The 16,940-nt window shown below is 43.0% G+C and overlaps 1 protein-coding gene across 3 annotated transcripts; it reads left to right on the forward strand.

The window, feature by feature from the left end:
• The first annotated feature begins 1,543 nt into the window (after window positions 1–1,543).
• On the forward strand, window positions 1,544–15,541 carry LOC106576702 (ras-related protein ORAB-1). Of its 3 annotated transcripts, none has more exons than XM_014154017.2 (7): window positions 1,544–1,808; window positions 1,952–2,020; window positions 11,114–11,186; window positions 11,574–11,669; window positions 14,445–14,540; window positions 14,715–14,846; window positions 15,112–15,541. In XM_014154017.2, exons 2-7 carry the CDS (start codon window positions 2,007–2,009, stop codon window positions 15,307–15,309), a joined length of 609 nt encoding a protein of 202 aa, XP_014009492.1. In that variant the 5' UTR covers window positions 1,544–1,808; window positions 1,952–2,006; the 3' UTR covers window positions 15,310–15,541. The 3 variants fall into 3 exon arrangements, with proteins under 3 accessions (XP_014009492.1, XP_014009493.1, XP_014009491.1); XM_014154018.2 differs by having other exon boundaries at window positions 1,553–1,772; XM_014154016.2 differs by having other exon boundaries at window positions 1,584–2,020.
• The last annotated feature ends 1,399 nt before the right edge of the window (window positions 15,542–16,940 follow it).

Raw genomic sequence — 16,940 nt, forward strand, 5'->3', positions numbered from 1 at the left:
AAACAGACTCCATGAGGGTGGTATGAGGGCCCGACGTCCACAGGTGGGGGTTGTGCTTACAGCCCAACACCGTGCAGGATGTTTGGCATTTGCCAGAGAACACCAATATTGGCAAATTCGCCACTGGCGCCCTGTGCTCTTCACAGATGAAAGCAGGTTCACACTGAGCACGTGACAGACGTGACAGAGTCTGGAGACGCCGTGGAGAACGTTCTGCTGCCTGCAACATCCTCCAGCATGACCGGTTTGGCGGTGGGTCAGTCATGGTGTGGGGTGGCATTTCTTTGGGGGGCCGCACAGCCCTCTATGTGCTCGCCAGAGGTAGCCTGACTGCCATTAGGTACCGAGATGAGATCCTCAGACCCTTTGTGAGACCATATGCTGGTGCGGTTGGCCCTGGGTTCCTTCTAATGCAAGACAATGCTAGACCTCATGTGGCTGGAGGGTGTCAGCAGTTCCTGCAAGAGGAAGGCATTGATGCTATGGACTGGCCCACCCATTCCCCAGACCTGAATCCAATTGAGCACATCTGGGACATCATGTCTCGCTCCATCCACCAACGCCACGTTGCACCACAGACTGTCCAGGAGTTGGCGGATGCTTTAGTCCAGGTCTGGGAGGAGATCCCTCAGGAGACCATCCGCCACCTCATCAGGAGCATGCCCAGGTGTTGTAGGGAGGTCATACAGGGACGTGGAGGCCACACACACTACTGAGCCTCATTTTTACTTGTTTTAAGGACATTACATCAAATTTGGATCAGCCTGTAGTGTGGTTTTCCACTTTAATTTTGAGTGTGACTCCAAATCCAGACCTCCATGGGTTGATAAATTGGATTTCCATTGATTATTTTTGTGTGATTTTGTTGTCAGCACATTCAACTATGTAAAGAAAAAAGTATTTAATAAGATTATTTCTTTCATTCAGATCTAGGATGTGTTGTTTAAGTGTTCCCTTTATTTTTTTGAGCAGTATATTTTGAAGTAGGCCTACACACAGGTATGACGTTATAATGGTATGTAGCAGACACTTTTTTCTCCCCAATCTGTGGTATGGACGTTTCTAGCTTTAAACTGTGAAATGTTGAACTCTTTTCACATGCACGGTTTACGTTATGGACTAACTGTGACCGGCATAATCATAATTACTTACTTGCGTCCTCGCTCATCTCAAAACCCATTGGATGAGAAAGCCAGATGTCACGCCCTTCTGACCTTCTCCTCCAATAGCTTTTGAGACGGAGGCGAGGAGCTAACCTTTGTTGATATCTGATGTGGCTGATCAATTTCATAAGGGAACTGGACTGTGCCTTCAGTTAATTTTGCCATCCTTACATTGTATCCTCCCCAATGGTGGTTGTTGTCGTCTTTATTAATTTACTAATTCAAAACACTATCATGGTCATACATTTTGAGAAAGTAATGACAAAGAGGAACAATTTGTCAGTTGTTTTTTTTAGAACTAATCTCAGAATGTTTTTAATAAAACAATCACAGGCTTGATTTAGATTTGATTAAGTCATACGGAGAGCAATTTATTTATCCAGTCCAGACTGGAATTCATGCCAACATTTTGCCACGTTTCACTAATGACGTAACCTCTCCTTAGCTTTGACAACAAGCAGAAGGGGCAAACGAGTTGGAACATCGACCAGCCTAGTTGCCGACATTGTCAGTAGGGCGCTGTAGTCATATTCTTCACGGCAGAACATACTCAATATTTGACGACCCTTTAGGAACAAACTACGATTTCCGAAAATCGCTCAACTCTCTGTAAGGCTTCTCTGTTTGTGGAGTTGCTATTTCCTGGTTGGTAACGTTACTAGCAGCCATTTTGGGTTTCAGACAACTAGCCTGTTTTTGGAGGAGTAACTTATCACCTAGTTAAATTAGCTAGCTACTTTTTTTTATCGAAGGAATTAGTTAGCTAAGTATTTATTTCGATTTTTCAGAGCGGAAGGGGGTGTCGTTTTATAAGAAGAGGGGATTTACTGTGACGAGTCCACGATGAATCCCGAATAGTAAGTAGTTAGCCAGCTAACCTTAGCTGATCAACTGTCTAAGAAGTGCAAGCTAGCTAACTACTATTGTCACTGTGTTGTTTATTGAGCGCATAATAACGTTTCACACAGGTGAATTATGTTTGCATACAGTTGTTGTGAGTTTGCTAGCTAGTTGCTAAGTAGCATCTATCTTAGCTAGCTAGCTAGTTAACGTTACCTAGCAAGCTAGCCTACGTAACGTTACCAAACGTTCATCAGTTAGTTAACGATAAGTGCTGTTGTCAAAGGGAACATTACTTTGGTTGGTAACTAACGTTACTACTTCCCTTTTACTTAACATATTGTAGCTAGTAGTCTGACAATACAACGCACGTCTGCTAACGTTACATGTTATGATTATCGTTAGCCATGCAAGTCATTATGCGAGTGTGTAACGTTACGGCAGGCTTTGTGCGCTGGTGGTCAATAATTAATGTTAACTAGCTTGCCTTTTCCATGACATTCAGTGAATTTGGCCCTCATGCGGAAAACAAGCAAGAGGACGGTCAGTGCCACCCGCTCTCTACATCCTGAGAGTCATGTGTAGGTCACGAGCATGCCTGCCATATGCCATGCCTCTTTCAACACACTCATTGGGTTGTTTGGCAAGTAATGGTTTGTCAACTACTACCATCCCTCCATGCAGGTTGGCAAGTACCTGATTACTGTAGTTTAGGCCTATAGGTTTCCCTTTTTGTGATACAGCTTTTGTATTTCAGCTCAGTTTAAATGATCGATGTGTCATATTCAACAGTCCCACTGGCATGACTGAACATCTGATTCGAAATGGTTTTTATATTATATTCTGATGACACAATCTAGTGCATTGAAAGGTTAGCCCTTTCCTTCCTTTTTTTTTTGACAGGCACACTATACTATTGCCTCCATTTATTGCCATTTCAGTTATTTCTTTGAAACCTCAAGGGGTATGTTATTAATTGTAACTCAGTTGCTCTTGAACTCTTAAACTGTGTGTAGTATCAATTTTTTGGGGTCACATACACATATTTAGCAGATGTTATTGCGGGTGTAGCAATGCTCGTGTTCCTAGCTCCAATAGTGCAGTAGTATCTAACAATTCACACATAAAAGAATGGAATTAAGAAATGTATAAATATTAGGACGAGCAATGTCTTGAGTGGCATTGAATAAGAAAACAGAATACAGTGTATACATATGAAATGAGTTAAACAGTATGTAAACATTATTAAAGTGACCAGTGATTCCATGTCTATGTACATAGGGCAGCAGCCTCTAAGGTGCAGGGTTGAGTAACCGGGTGGTAGCCGGCTAGTGATGGCTATATAACAGTCTGATGGCCTTGAGATAGAAGCTGTTTTTTAGTCTCTTGGTCCCAGCTTTGATGCACCTGTACTGACCTCGCCTTCTGGATGATACTGGGGTGAACAGGCCGTGGCTCGGGGGGTTGATGTCCTTGATTATCTTTTTGGCCTTCCTGTGACATCGGGTGCTGTAGGTGTCCTGGAGGGCAGGCAGTGTGCCCCCAGTGATGCGTTGGGCAGACCGCACCACCCTCTGGAGAGCCCTGCGGTTTGCGGGCGGTGATACAGCCTGACAGGATGCTCTGTTGTCCATCTGTAAATATTTGGGGCCATGACAAATTTCTTCAGCATCTTGAGGTTGAAGAGGCACTATTGCGCCTCGGTGTGGTGAAGAAGGCTGTTGCGCGTTCTTCACCACACTGTCTGTGTGGGTGGACCATTTCAGATTGTCTGTGATGTGTACGCCGAGGAATCTGAAGCTTTTCACCTTCTCCGCTGCAGTCCCGTCGATGTGAATAGGGGACTGCTCTCTCCATTGTCTCCTGAAGTCCACGATCAGCTTATTTATTTTGTTGACGTTGAGGGAGAGGTTATTTTCCTGGCACCACTCCGCCAGGGCCCTCACCTCCTCCCTGTAGGCTGTTTCGTTATTGTTAGTAATCAGACCTAGTACTGTTGTGTCATCTGCATACTTGATTGAGTTGGAGGCGTGCATGTCCACACAGTCATCGGTGAACAGGGAGTACAGGAGGGGGTTGATCACACACCCTTGTTGGGCCCCTGTGTTGAGGATCAGTGTAGTGTAGGTGTTGTTTCCTACCTTCACCACCTGGGGGCGTCCCACCAGGAAGTCCAGGACCCAGTTGCACAGGGTGGGGTTCAGACCCACGGCTCGAGCTTAATGATGAGCTTGAGGGTACTGTGGTGTTGGCGGCTGAGCTGTAGTCAATGAACAGCATTCTTACATAGGTATTCTTCTTGTCCATATGGGGTAGGGCAGTGTAATGGCGATTGCATAATCTGTGGATTTATTGGGGCGGTATACAAATTGAGGTGGGTCTAGGGTGTCAGGTAAGGGTAGGATTTAATAGTCACATTGGAAACAACATCCCCTATACACTTCCTGATGAACTCAGTCACCTTTTCCGTGTATATGTCAGTGTTATTCTCAGAGGCAACCCGGAACATATCCCAGTCCGCGTGATCAAAACAATCTTGAAGCATGGATTCTGATTGGTCAGGCCAGTGTTGAATAGACCTTAGCACGGGTACTTCCTGTTTGAGTTTCTGCCTATAGGAAGGGATTAGCAGAATGGAGTTGGATGGAGTGATCTGATTTGCCAGCAGGGCGGGGGAGGGCCTTGTAGCCATCTCGAAAGGGAGAGTAACAATGGTCATGTTTTTGTAGTGCGAGTACTACAGGCAATTTGTTGGTAGAACTTCGTTAGCGTTTTCCTCAAATTTGCTTTGTTAAAATCCCCAGCCACAGTAATTGGGGCCTCAGGATATGTAGTTTCCATTTTGCACAAAGTCCAGTGTAGTTCCTTGAGGGCTATTGTGGTATCGGCTTGAGGGGAAATATACACGGCTGTGACTATAACCGAAGAGAATTCTCTTGGGAGGTAATACGATCAACATTTGAGATATTCTAGGTCAGATGAACAAAAGGACTTGAGTTCCTGAACGTTATCACAATCACATCCTGAGTAGTTAATCATGAAACACACCACCGCCTTTCTTCTTTCTGGAGAGTTCTTTATTCCTGTCTGTGCGATGTACTGAGAACCCAGCTGGCTCTAGGGACAGGGACATTATATCCGGAGAGCGCCATGATGCCGCGAAACAATGTGTGTTACAGTCATTGTGTCTCTCTGGAAGGAGATCCTCGCCCTGAGCTCGTCGACTTTATTGTCCAGGGACTGAACAGTAGCGAGTAAAATACTCGGAAGCTAATAATGTAAGAAATAACGTACAAAGAAACAAAATACTGCAAAGTTGCTTAGGACCTAGAAGCCGAGTTGCCGTTCCACTAATGAACTTACACCTGGACAACGGACATCCCATAGGCCTATCTTATGTCTTGGCGAATCCATCAACAATTACCCCAGCCTACACCATTGTGTAAATCATTACAGTTTAGCCTAATTGTCCTTTTACTGTCAAGCACTTTTGCTTTGGTATGACAATAACTAACTACCAGAGAGAGATCATTGCCTAGCAGAGGTAATTTCCACTCTTGCACTATTGTCACAAGCCCTTACACCTCCTTTAGCATTATTTGTTGCAGTGTGAAGTCCTTCCACACTGCTTCCATGGACTCAAATGCACCTGGTCAACCAGACAAACTGTCTTTTGGGCTTCTCTGAGTTCCCAGTTACTAGCCTAAATATTTATTTGGGTTCCCAGTTTCTAGCCTGTAGAAAACAGGCTACATTTGTGTTTTTGCAGATCACTTGCTTTCATTAGGCCTATCCTTTCCCTAATAGGCTAGAGCTTCTATCTCATCTGCTGGTACTGAGCTTCTGATCCACAGCCTGTTAGGGCTTGGCTGACACACTGTGATTCTCATTGACCTCTGTAGTAGTGAGGAAAGGGAACCTCTGGTCTGATCAAAACCCTGCTTTTCCTCGACACCTCTTATTAGACTGCCCTCCCAGAGGAGAGACTGAGACAGAAATGCTAAAATAGCAGTGTTTGATTCTGTGGCGTTTGTAGAATTTTGTGATTGAATGCCATGTAGTCTGTTTGCATGTGTTATAGGTGTGGGTGTTTTCAAAGGAGTTTTAAAGTCGAATGTCATGTGAAAGTCGAATAATGGTGGGTGGTGTCGTGTTTGCAGCATACAAAGTATCATTCAATCCGACTTAAAACATAAACACTGACTCTGATAGAGGAGAGGGATGGACAGGGTTTTTTCTGTAGGCTTTTCCCTCTCTGTCTTGCATGACCGGTCAGCGGTACTACTAGCCTTTCATAGGGGCGGTCATTATCCTCAACCATCTGCTTAACGAAGAGGGCATGACTGGAATTCATTCCAATGGGAGAGGAAAGGGACAGGGAGGCAGGAAACAGGGCTGCCTCGGAGCTTCTTAGCCTTGGGGCTGGGTCAGATCACACCAGACTAGAGCATCGCCTAAGTTCTTCCGAACCTGCCTTCCTTCCTTTGACTGTACTACTGGAGAGACTGGAAGGGGATCTGAAGTCCAGCGGAATTCCCCATTGCTGTGGAATGCTTAATCGGTTTACAGGAGTTTCCGTACCCTTTTCTGTGTAGTCTAGTTGTATTGCACAGCCCATGTTAAATAAAAAACGGCATACAGAGTGGAGGGGGTTGAAAGGGTGAGAGCTCTCTGTGTGAATGCCGCTTAGAGGTGAACATGAGTGGACAATAGCTGTAGCCTATAATTTGCGAGATTTAAAAAAAAAATTTTTTACTGGTCTGACCTATTTTGATCGGGAAGCATTAGTGTAGCCTAATTCACACGGTTGGGAGTGGGACAGGATGTATGGACTGTTGATGCTCAGCATTTTGTTGTCCTCGTATCTATCCTACTGGTGTTTCTGCTCATATAAATGAGCATAGCATGAATTGGTGTATTTGAACAAGCATCAGTGGAGCAAGGAATGGTGTTATAGAAGTTAGGCTGATTTATTTTTTGTTGCAAGATTAGTGTTTGGTAAGCTCATATGCGGTTGCTATGCTGTTACGCTTTTTTAGTTCTAGGTACAAGCCTATTTGACATGAGGTCCAATTAGTCATGTTTGTGTGTTTTTGTGTGTCTACGTGTTTTGTGTGTCATAACTGACCAAGGTTAGCAGCACTCTGAAATCTGATCTGTTGAACTACAGGGAGCTTTGGCAAACTCTGAACAATGGCTCTGTTGTAACCGCTCGTTAAACATGAATTGTCTGCGCTCAATTACAGTAGGCTTCTTGGTGAAGTCAGGCACAGGCCTACTAAGTTGGTAGTGTGTTCTGTTGAACATGCTATGCTGTTGTCAGTCACAGTGCAGTCTTTACCTCTCTTTTTTTTAATTCTCTTGTCTGAGTGTTTATCACATGAGCACTGAAACATTGACCCCCCCCCACTGACTTATTTCCTTATGTGGTTTTGCTGACCATGCACAGCTCAGTATTGTGAGATTTAATTTAATTTGCCTGTAGAAAACTTTCTTTTCTGTACCAACAACTATGGAAGCTTGTGTTGCTGTGTGGACTTGAATTGGCCTGGTTTCAACTTGTGTGTGATTGTCTATAAAAGGGTTGGCGTGAAAGAGCTTTTTAGGCATTATGTAAGAGTCATAAGACATCATACATCCTCGCTGCTGATTGTGTGGTGGTGAGACAAAAATAGTTATTCTAAGAGTTTGCCCAATGTAGTATCTTGCCTAACGCAGTGAAATCAATAGGCCTTACAGCAATGGCATCTTGGAATTGTCTGAAGCATGACCACAATTATATCTCTTCTGGTGATGTGGAGAAAGGCACTACATCGCTGGAGGAGTTACTGTAGATCCGGGTTCGATGGTCGCGACCAGGAAACCCATGAGGCGGCGCACACATTGGCCCAGCGTCATCCGGCTTAGGGGAGGGTTTGGCTGACCGGGATGTCCTTGTCCCATCGCTCTCAAGCGACTCCGGTGGCGGGCCGGGCGCATGTACGCTGACACTGTCGCCAGTTGGACTGTGTTTCCTCCGACACATTGGTGCGGCTGGCGTCCGGGTTAAGCGTCAAGAAGCAGTGCGGCTTGGCAGGGTCGTGTTTCGGGGGGGACACATGGCTCTCAAACTTCGCCTCTTCCGAGTTCATACAGGAGTTGCAGCGATGGGACTAGACTGTAACTACCAATTTGGATATCATGAAATTGGGGGAATGGGTAAAAAATTAAAACATTATTTAAAAAAAGAGTTGATCCGTGAGACACGTTTTGACAAGTAGCAAAAAAAGATTTGTGTATTGAACTGTTTTTCATGTTCTAGTATGGAAAAAGTGCAGAAGTTTCAGTGTACGCCGAGGCTTGCTGGTTATCAAAAGGAAGAGAGCTATTGTCGCTCTCAATGGATGTAAAAACAGACTGTTTACTTGCTGTTTGAGGTGAGGAAAAAATGTACTTTGAGAAGCTTCACAGCTCATTAGTGTAGTATTTCTGTCTTAACTATCAGACATCCCCAAATGGGCACATTTTATACATTTGTGCGCTGACCAGGTAGCCTAGGCTTACTTCTATGCGTAATCAGGTGCGTGGCGTCCTTATTCAACAATGACAGAAGCGCTCCAAACAAAAGACGATGCATAAATTGACAACTCGTAAATGGAAAGAAATGAACCAAAACTTGTTTCTCCAGTGTTGCATAGGTTGTGATCTCCGCAAACAACGTTTACACTCTGACAATGAGAATGGTAAATGACTGTAATAATAATATATAGAATGCATTAGCAGAAATTACTGTTATCAAACATTTCAGATGAGAAATTATGGTAAATGTACTACTGGTGATTTAGGGAGGGGGGGTGGAGAAAAAAAAAGATGGAGCACAAACTATGAAGGACAAATACTGGAGTTTTGGTTCAGGTACAGCCAACTAGGGCAAAAACGATAAGATATATCGTAAAAAATGATATCCTGGTATGTAACTATTGATTCCCCCTACCCCAATCACTACTGGTGATACAGTGCATCCGGAAAGTATTCAGACCCCTTGTCTTTTTCCACATTGTTACATTACAGCCTTATTTTAAAATGGATTAAATACAAATATTCTCATCAATCTACACACACTACCCCATAATGACAAAGAGAAATGTTTTTTTTTGTGTGTGCAAATGTATTAAAAATAGAAAACCTACCTTATTTACATAAGCATTCAGAATATTTGCTATGAGACTCGAAATTGTTCTCCGGTGCATCCTGTTTCCATTGATCATCCTTGAGATGATTGGAGACCACCTGTGGTACATATAATTGATTGGACATGATTTGGAAAGGCACACACCTGTCTATATAAAGTCCCACAGTTGACAGTGCATGTCAGAGCAAAAACCAAGCCATGAGGTTGAAGGAATTGTCCGTAGAGCTCCAAGACAGAATTGTGTTGAGGCACAGATCTGGGGAAGGGTACCAAAAAATGTCTGCAGCATTGAAGGTCCCAAAGAACATACTGGCCTCCATTTTTAAATGAAAGAAGTTTGGAACCACCGAGACTCTTCCTAGAGCTGGCCGCCCGGCCAAACTGGGCAATCGGGGGAGAAGGGGCTTGGTCGGGGAGGTGACCAAGAACCCGATGGTCACTCTGACAGCTCCAGAGTTCCTCTGTGGATATGGTTGTTCTTCTGGAACGTTCTCCCATTTCTGCAGCACTCCACCAATCAGGCCTTTATGGTAGAGTGGCCAGACGAAAGCCACTCTTCAGTAAAAGGCACATGACAGCCCGATTTGGAGTTTGCCAAAAGGCACCTAAAGGACTCTGACCATGAAACCAAGATTGAACTCTTTGGCCTGAATGCCAAGCGTCTCATCTGGGGGAAACCTGGCACCATCCCTACGGTGAAGCATGGTGGTGGCAGCATCATGCTGTGGGGATGTTTTTCAGCTGCAGGGACTGGGAGACTAGTCTGGATTGACGGAAAGATGAACGGAGCAAAGTACAGAGCGATCCTTGGAAAACCTGCTTCAGAGTGCTCAGGACCTCAGACTGGGGCAAAGGTTCACCTTCCAACAGGACAACGACTCTAAGCACAAAGCCAAGACAACGCAGGAGTGGCTTCGGGACAAGTCTCTGAATGTCCTTGAGTGGCCCAGCCAGAGTCCGGACTTGAACCCGATCAAACATCTCTGGAGAGACCTGAAAATAGCTGTGCAGCGACGCTCCCCATCCAACCTGAGAGCTTGAGAGGATCTGCCAGGAAGAATTGGAGAAACTCCCCAAATACAGGTGTGCCAAGCTTGTAGCATATTACCCAAGAAGACTTGCGGCCGTAATTGCTGCCAAAGGTGCTTCAACAAAGTACTGAGCATTTGGGTCTGAATATTTATGTAAATGTGATATTTCAGTTTTTATTTTTAATACATTTGCGAAAATTACAATAACTGTTTTTGCTTTGTCATTATGGGGTATTGTGTGTAGATTGAGGGGGAAAAACAAATCCATTTTAGAATACAGCTCTAATGTAACAGTGGAAAAAGGTCAAGGGGTTTGAATATTTTCCTAATGCACTGTATATGCAATTGATAGACACTAACAATAAAAGGACAAACAGTTCACTCAATCAAGTTATGAAACAATGCACACTAATTGGAGGGAGAGCGCATTCTGGTGAGAGATACGCCTTGTGCAGCTTAGCCACACTTCCCTTCTTGACTCAACATTTTAAATTATGCCCAGGACGCATTATCTTCAAACATACTGTAGTCCTAAGGAATATTCTCTGAAATGGTGTCAGGTCCAAAACATTAGCCATTTATGGAAAACCAATGCAATTTTGAAATGAATGAAACTTCACTTATTTGATCAATTGTATCAAATTGCTTGGTGTGCCATCTCCGCTACATCCTCAATGGATTAGTCCACTGAGACGGGCGGGACTCAGACTGGTGTGCCATGAAATAAATAAAAAATATATTTGCTACCAGTCGAGTAAATGGGGGTCAGCCCTAAAGCTAATGCTGTCTTCTGAGTTAGAGTCCCAAGCTTGACAAAACTATACTTTTGTTGAAACTGTGGAAAATCTGGAATCCTGTTTTAAAACAAGGTTGTTTAAAAAATAAAAACTTTACTCCTCTCTCCACAGTGACTATTTATTCAAGCTGCTCCTGATCGGTGACTCTGGCGTCGGAAAGTCATGTCTTCTACTCCGATTTGCGGTAAGTGTCCTGTTGATTCGTCCATGTCCCATAAGTGTCTCATAGCCATTCATAAATTGCTCGCACTAATCAGTCATTAGCTGTTCATAGGCTGAACCAGTCATATTAATAATAATAATAATAATGATGGCATATTAGTGCACTGCTTGGAGTAAATTCAGCACATAAGAACAGGATGCCCAGAAATGCAAACCAGTTTAAATCAAGCATAGGAATAGTATTCAACTTCTATATTAATACTCATGTATGTTAATTTTACTTATCTTGTTTACTCTCCTATTGCGGTGAATGGTCATACTTTTGATTCCTTTTTTCTGTCGACTGAAACTGTATGAAAGGGTTAAGGATTTGTACTTTTTCAGACTCCTCTCCTCTCTCTCTCCACAGGATGACACATACACAGAAAGCTACATAAGCACAATCGGAGTAGACTTCAAAATACGAACTATAGAATTAGACGGAAAGACCATTAAACTTCAAATCGTAAGTGTTTCCCCGCCACATCTTTTGTTTTTCTAATATGGAAAGGGAAGCTCCAAGCTATACTAACAAGGACCTAAAAAGTATGCCTTTCTGTATCTGGCCACATTTGTACCATGGAATTTCTGAAGAAATGCCATTGTAGGCATTCCTAAACAGAACCTAACTCTAGATTACTGTTCATCAAATATTGCAAGGCAGAGGCCTCCTACATTATTAAGACACATGGTTGACTATAAAATTGTGATTTGTCGATTTAGAAATGTCCTTCTCATCTGTTTGAGGTGCTTGCGTGTGTTCTTATTTGTCACATTTGGTGAATGTGCGACCAAGCAGCATCTATTTGCATGGTGTCCGCAGGTACTTAAAGTCTTAAATTAATTTATCTAAATTAAAGGCTGTAAAATGTCTTACATTTTTGAATTTAGTTTAATGGTCCGGAGATGACTAGTGTTTCCGCTACGTTGTGCAGCCGCTTAATGTGATGAAAAAAATGTACATCAAATTATAGCCTAGTCCTACCGAGGTGCATTTTTGATACGCTAGAGAGCTCCAAATGTAGCCTACAACTCTGAATGTGCGTGTGCCACTGCAAGTCGGCAGTGGCCAGATGAGAGAGCGCAGCGAGTAAGGTAGGCTACAAAATAGATGGCCAATTCGAAACAATGCTTGTAGCTTGGCTAGTTAGCTCACTCGTTAGCTAGCTAGTTAACTATTCAGCTATTATAGGATTTGGTCAAACGGTAAAGTGAATTATCTTCATAAATCCTTTAATGAAAGTGTCTGCCCTGCCCATTAGCCTGTTTCTCTGGGGCCTGCTGCAGTGATGAGAGCCACTTTTTACTGCCTATCCTACTGCGCTCCTGTAGAATATATATATTTTTAATCTGATTCTATCTGTAAGAAAAAAAACGTATATCCTGTGTAATACTCAGGGCCTAAAATGAAGACCCATCACCTGTCAAATGCTGGTAGATTTTGGGATTGGCGGGTAAGAATGTGTAATTCACCAGCCACGTTTCCGCGTGGTAACACTCCGGGCTCTACAGTGCGAGTATTTAATAAAAATAGTCAAGTATGGGCAGAAGTGCTAGTTGTGATTTTATAGCAAAATAAATGCTGCAGTAGCTGTTTTCAAAGTATTTCTGCCGTTTTTGTTTCATATCTGGTAATGCTCAAAGAAATGAATCCTAACGTTATAGCTATTCCACCTTGCACAGCAACACAACCTGTCTGGGGGGGCTCTGAGCACTGTGAGTGCTGAAAGAATAGTTTTTAGAAGCAGTGGGCACAGGCATAAAAGTTGTTCTAATTTACTCAAGTCTACTAAAGTGAGACTTTTTCGTAATGTTTCTTGGCTATTTACATTTATTTTGTTCACAAGCTAGGTTGCTTTTCAATGTTTGAGTTTGCTCCCACTGCTAGCAAAAAGAGACATTGTTGGCCTCAACTAGTGACATAACAGGCACACATGACTTAAGTGGCCCTGTTACCAAAGTAACCTTAAAGGGGCAGCTAAATATTTTTGTCTGATATTTTTGTTAGAATACTCAGGTCATAGAATACTTGTTAGAATACTCACAGGTCATTAAATTGAACTGTAGTCCACATTACTTTTTACTAATAATACATTTTATTGTCTTAGAAACATAACTAAGCATGCCCATCTGTTGTTTTTTGTGTGTTTCTTTGTGTAATTATGGCATCAACAAAAAAATGTGGTCTGGGAAAAAATTGGGGTGGCTGGTAGATTATTATTATTTTTTTATGTACCTGCCACAGTGGCTGGTATACAAAAGTTAGTTTTAGGCCCTGGTAATACAATTGAACAGTTGAAGAGAGGATGTTTTCAGCTTTGTGCAGGTATATATTTTTTTCTTGTCAGCTGTCTGTTATACAACTGGGATATTAATATGGATTTGAGATACGGAGTGTGCGAAATGAGAATTGGCCATTGCAAGCGCATCGGCCTCATTGGGCATTAGGCTATGACAGTAACGTTTTTGTTAATATTAATTACTGATCAATTAAAACATGGCTACTTCCAGTGATAATTATAGTTAGAGGTAGAGATCTAGCTAATGTGTTTTGAGTTTCCACTTACCCAGCTGGTGAATTGGCACCAAATATATTAGTCTATGATATTAGTGCACATAAAGATGTAGGCAAATTCATCTCTCTTTAACTACAAATACTGAGTCCTATTTTAACAGTAAACTGTAACAACAATGGTCTAATTGCCAAATTCATGACACTAACTGGATAAGGTTGCAGTGCACATCAAAATATCTTGAATCATGCATTCCTGCTTAGATTAAACAAGATATTTGAATACCGTCGCAGTAGTCAATTGCACTACTTTATTAAAGCACTGTTAATGCCATAAAAAATATGGGGAAATTAGCAGGTTTGTGGCGCACGAAGACCTCAAATTGTTATTCAATTGCATTTCAAGTTGCATTAAAAAGGTATTTTTAAAATGTCTTAAATTCAACTTGATGAAACCTGCAGATACCTTGTATTTGGCAGTGTGTGTGTGTGGCAGCATCTATTTGGCAGAGCGCGCGTGTGTTTGGCAGTCCTGTATTTATGACAGTGACTGAATATCTCTGCTGTGTATTGCTTCTGCTGCTGTGTATCTCTGCCGTGCTTCTTTCACATGCTTTGCTTGCTGTTTGGGGTTTTAGGCTGGGTTTCTGTACAGCACTTTGAGAATATCAGCTGATGTACGAAGGGCTATATAAAAATACATTTGATTTGATTTATTGACGCTGACAGTGGGACACGGCGGGGCAGGAGAGGTTTCGCACGATCACATCAAGCTACTACAGAGGAGCCCACGGCATTATCGTAGTCTACGACGTCACAGACCAGGTCAGTCTGTCTCTTTAGCACAGTCAATCTTTAACTTGTCACTGTGTTTGGACTTTCTGGCTTCTTTTCCAGAACTGAAAGTCAGGAGTGCAGGTGAATTAGTATTTTGAAAGACTTACATCACAAATATTGCCTACCCTGATATGTTGGTTTTGATTCTCTTTCTTCTTCTAGGAGTCCTTCAACAATGTCAAGCAGTGGCTACAGGAAATCGACCGCTATGCCAGTGAAAATGTCAACAAGCTATTGGTGGGGAACAAGTGTGACCTGACCACAAAGAAAGTGGTGGATTACACAACAGCAAAGGTAAGGGCTTTTAACCAAGACAATGGGTTATCAGATGGAGCAGAAGTAATGCATTTTTACAATTAATTCTTTGGAAAAAATGGTGTAAAGCTGTGGTTACCAAACTTTTGAATTTAGATTTTGTTGAGGCCCCCAAACATCCCAAATGGTTTTGGACAGTCGGGTCTCTACAACCCAGTAGTAAATTAGTAGCAATAATAGTCTACAGTCCTGTCATGAATGCAGCAGCTCCCCTAACCTTCTCTCGCCATTCCTTTCTCTGCAGGAGTTTGCCGACTCCCTGGGCATCCCATTCTTGGAAACGAGTGCCAAGAGCGCCACCAATGTGGAGCAGGCCTTCATGACCATGGCTGCTGAGATCAAGAAGAGGATGGGGCCAGGGGCCACGACCGGAGGCAACGAGAAGTCCAATGTCAAGATCCAGAGTACGCCTGTCAAACCTGCCTCGGGGGGCTGCTGCTGAGAAAGAACCCCACCAACGCCTCTACCCACATCTCAAGCACCCCCCTCTGGCCTGTCAGCCCCCTCCACCTGGCCCCATTTTCCACCATGCCCCACCTTCCTAGCCTAACCGTAACCGAGAGGGAAAGTCTGATAGAAAGAAGTTGTGTGTGTGCGAGAGGGAAAACAAAATGAAGTTGCCTGAATTTGTACTGTAGCTGTACTACCAAGAAAATAAATCATTATCCCCCCTCCCTTATTGCCCTGGTAATTGATGATTAGTAGTACTGTCTAGGCAATCTGTTAGCAGTCAGATGGACAGGTCCCTCACTGGCCCCATCCTGGAGAGGCTTTACCCCCACCCTTCCCCGGACCACCTCAGAGACAACTGATTTAGTTTGCCCCCCTCACCCCCGCAGTTATCGCCCCCTCTGTGTGCAGGGTTATGAGAATAATGTGTGTGTATCTCACTGCATTCCTACTTCGGGATTGGTCTGTGGTCAAATTCAATTATGTTTTCTATTCCTCTGTCCCCGTCTTTTTTTTCTTCTTCGCTTTCCTGTTGGTTATTTTACTGTTTGTGTCGGCATGTCTCTAAGGTGTTTATTCGCGAATATGAGTGTCAGCCAACTGCACAAGTCTCTCACTGTCTCATGAAAAAGTACTGAAAAATATACAGTACCAGTCAAACGTTTGGACACCTACTCATTCAAGGGTTTTCATTTTTACTATTTTCTACATTGTAGAATAATAGTGGACATCAGAACTATGAAATAACACATGGAATCATGTAGTAACCAAAAAAGTGTTAATCAAATCAAAATATATTTGAGATTCTTCAAAGTAGCCACCCTTTGCCTTGATGACAGCTTTGCACAATGTTGGTATTCTCTCAACCAGATTCATGAGGTAGTCACCTGGAATGCATTTCAATTAACAGATGAGCGTTAAGTTAATTTGTGGAATTTCTTTCCTTAATGCGTTTGACCCAATCCGTTGTTGTGACAAGGTAGGGGTGGTATACAGAATATAGCCCTATTTGGTAAAATACTAAGTCCATATGGCAAGAACAGCTCAAATAAGCAAAGAGAAATGAGTCCATCATTACTTTAAGACATGAAGGTCAGTCAATCTGGAAAATTAAGCGCAGTCACAAAAACCATCAAGCGCTATGATGAAACTGGCTCTCATGAGGACTGACCCAGAGTTACCTCTGCTGCAGAGGATAAGTTAATTAGCGTTAACTGCACCTCAGATTGCAGCCCAAATACATGCTTCAGAGTTCAAGTAACAGACACATCTCAACATCAACTGTTCAGAGGAGACTGCGTGAATCAGGCCTTCATGGTCAAATTTCTGCAAAGAAACCACTACTTAAAGGACACCAATAAGAAGAGACTTGCTTGGGCCGAGAAACACGAGCAATGGACACTGGTGGAAATCTGTCCTTTGGTTTGAGGAGTCCAAATTTGAGATTTTTGGTTCCAACCGCTGTGTCTTTGTGAGACGCAGAGTAGGTGAACGGATGATCTCCGCATGTGTGGTTCCCACCGTGAAGCATGAAGGTGTGATGGTGACAGTCTGATTTATTTAGAATTAAAGGCACACTTAACCAGCATGGCTACCACAGCGATACGCCATCCCATCTGGGTT

The sequence above is a fragment of the Salmo salar genome, chromosome ssa18 (genome assembly GCF_905237065.1).
Source record: "Salmo salar chromosome ssa18, Ssal_v3.1, whole genome shotgun sequence".
Lineage (NCBI taxonomy): Eukaryota > Metazoa > Chordata > Actinopteri > Salmoniformes > Salmonidae > Salmo > Salmo salar.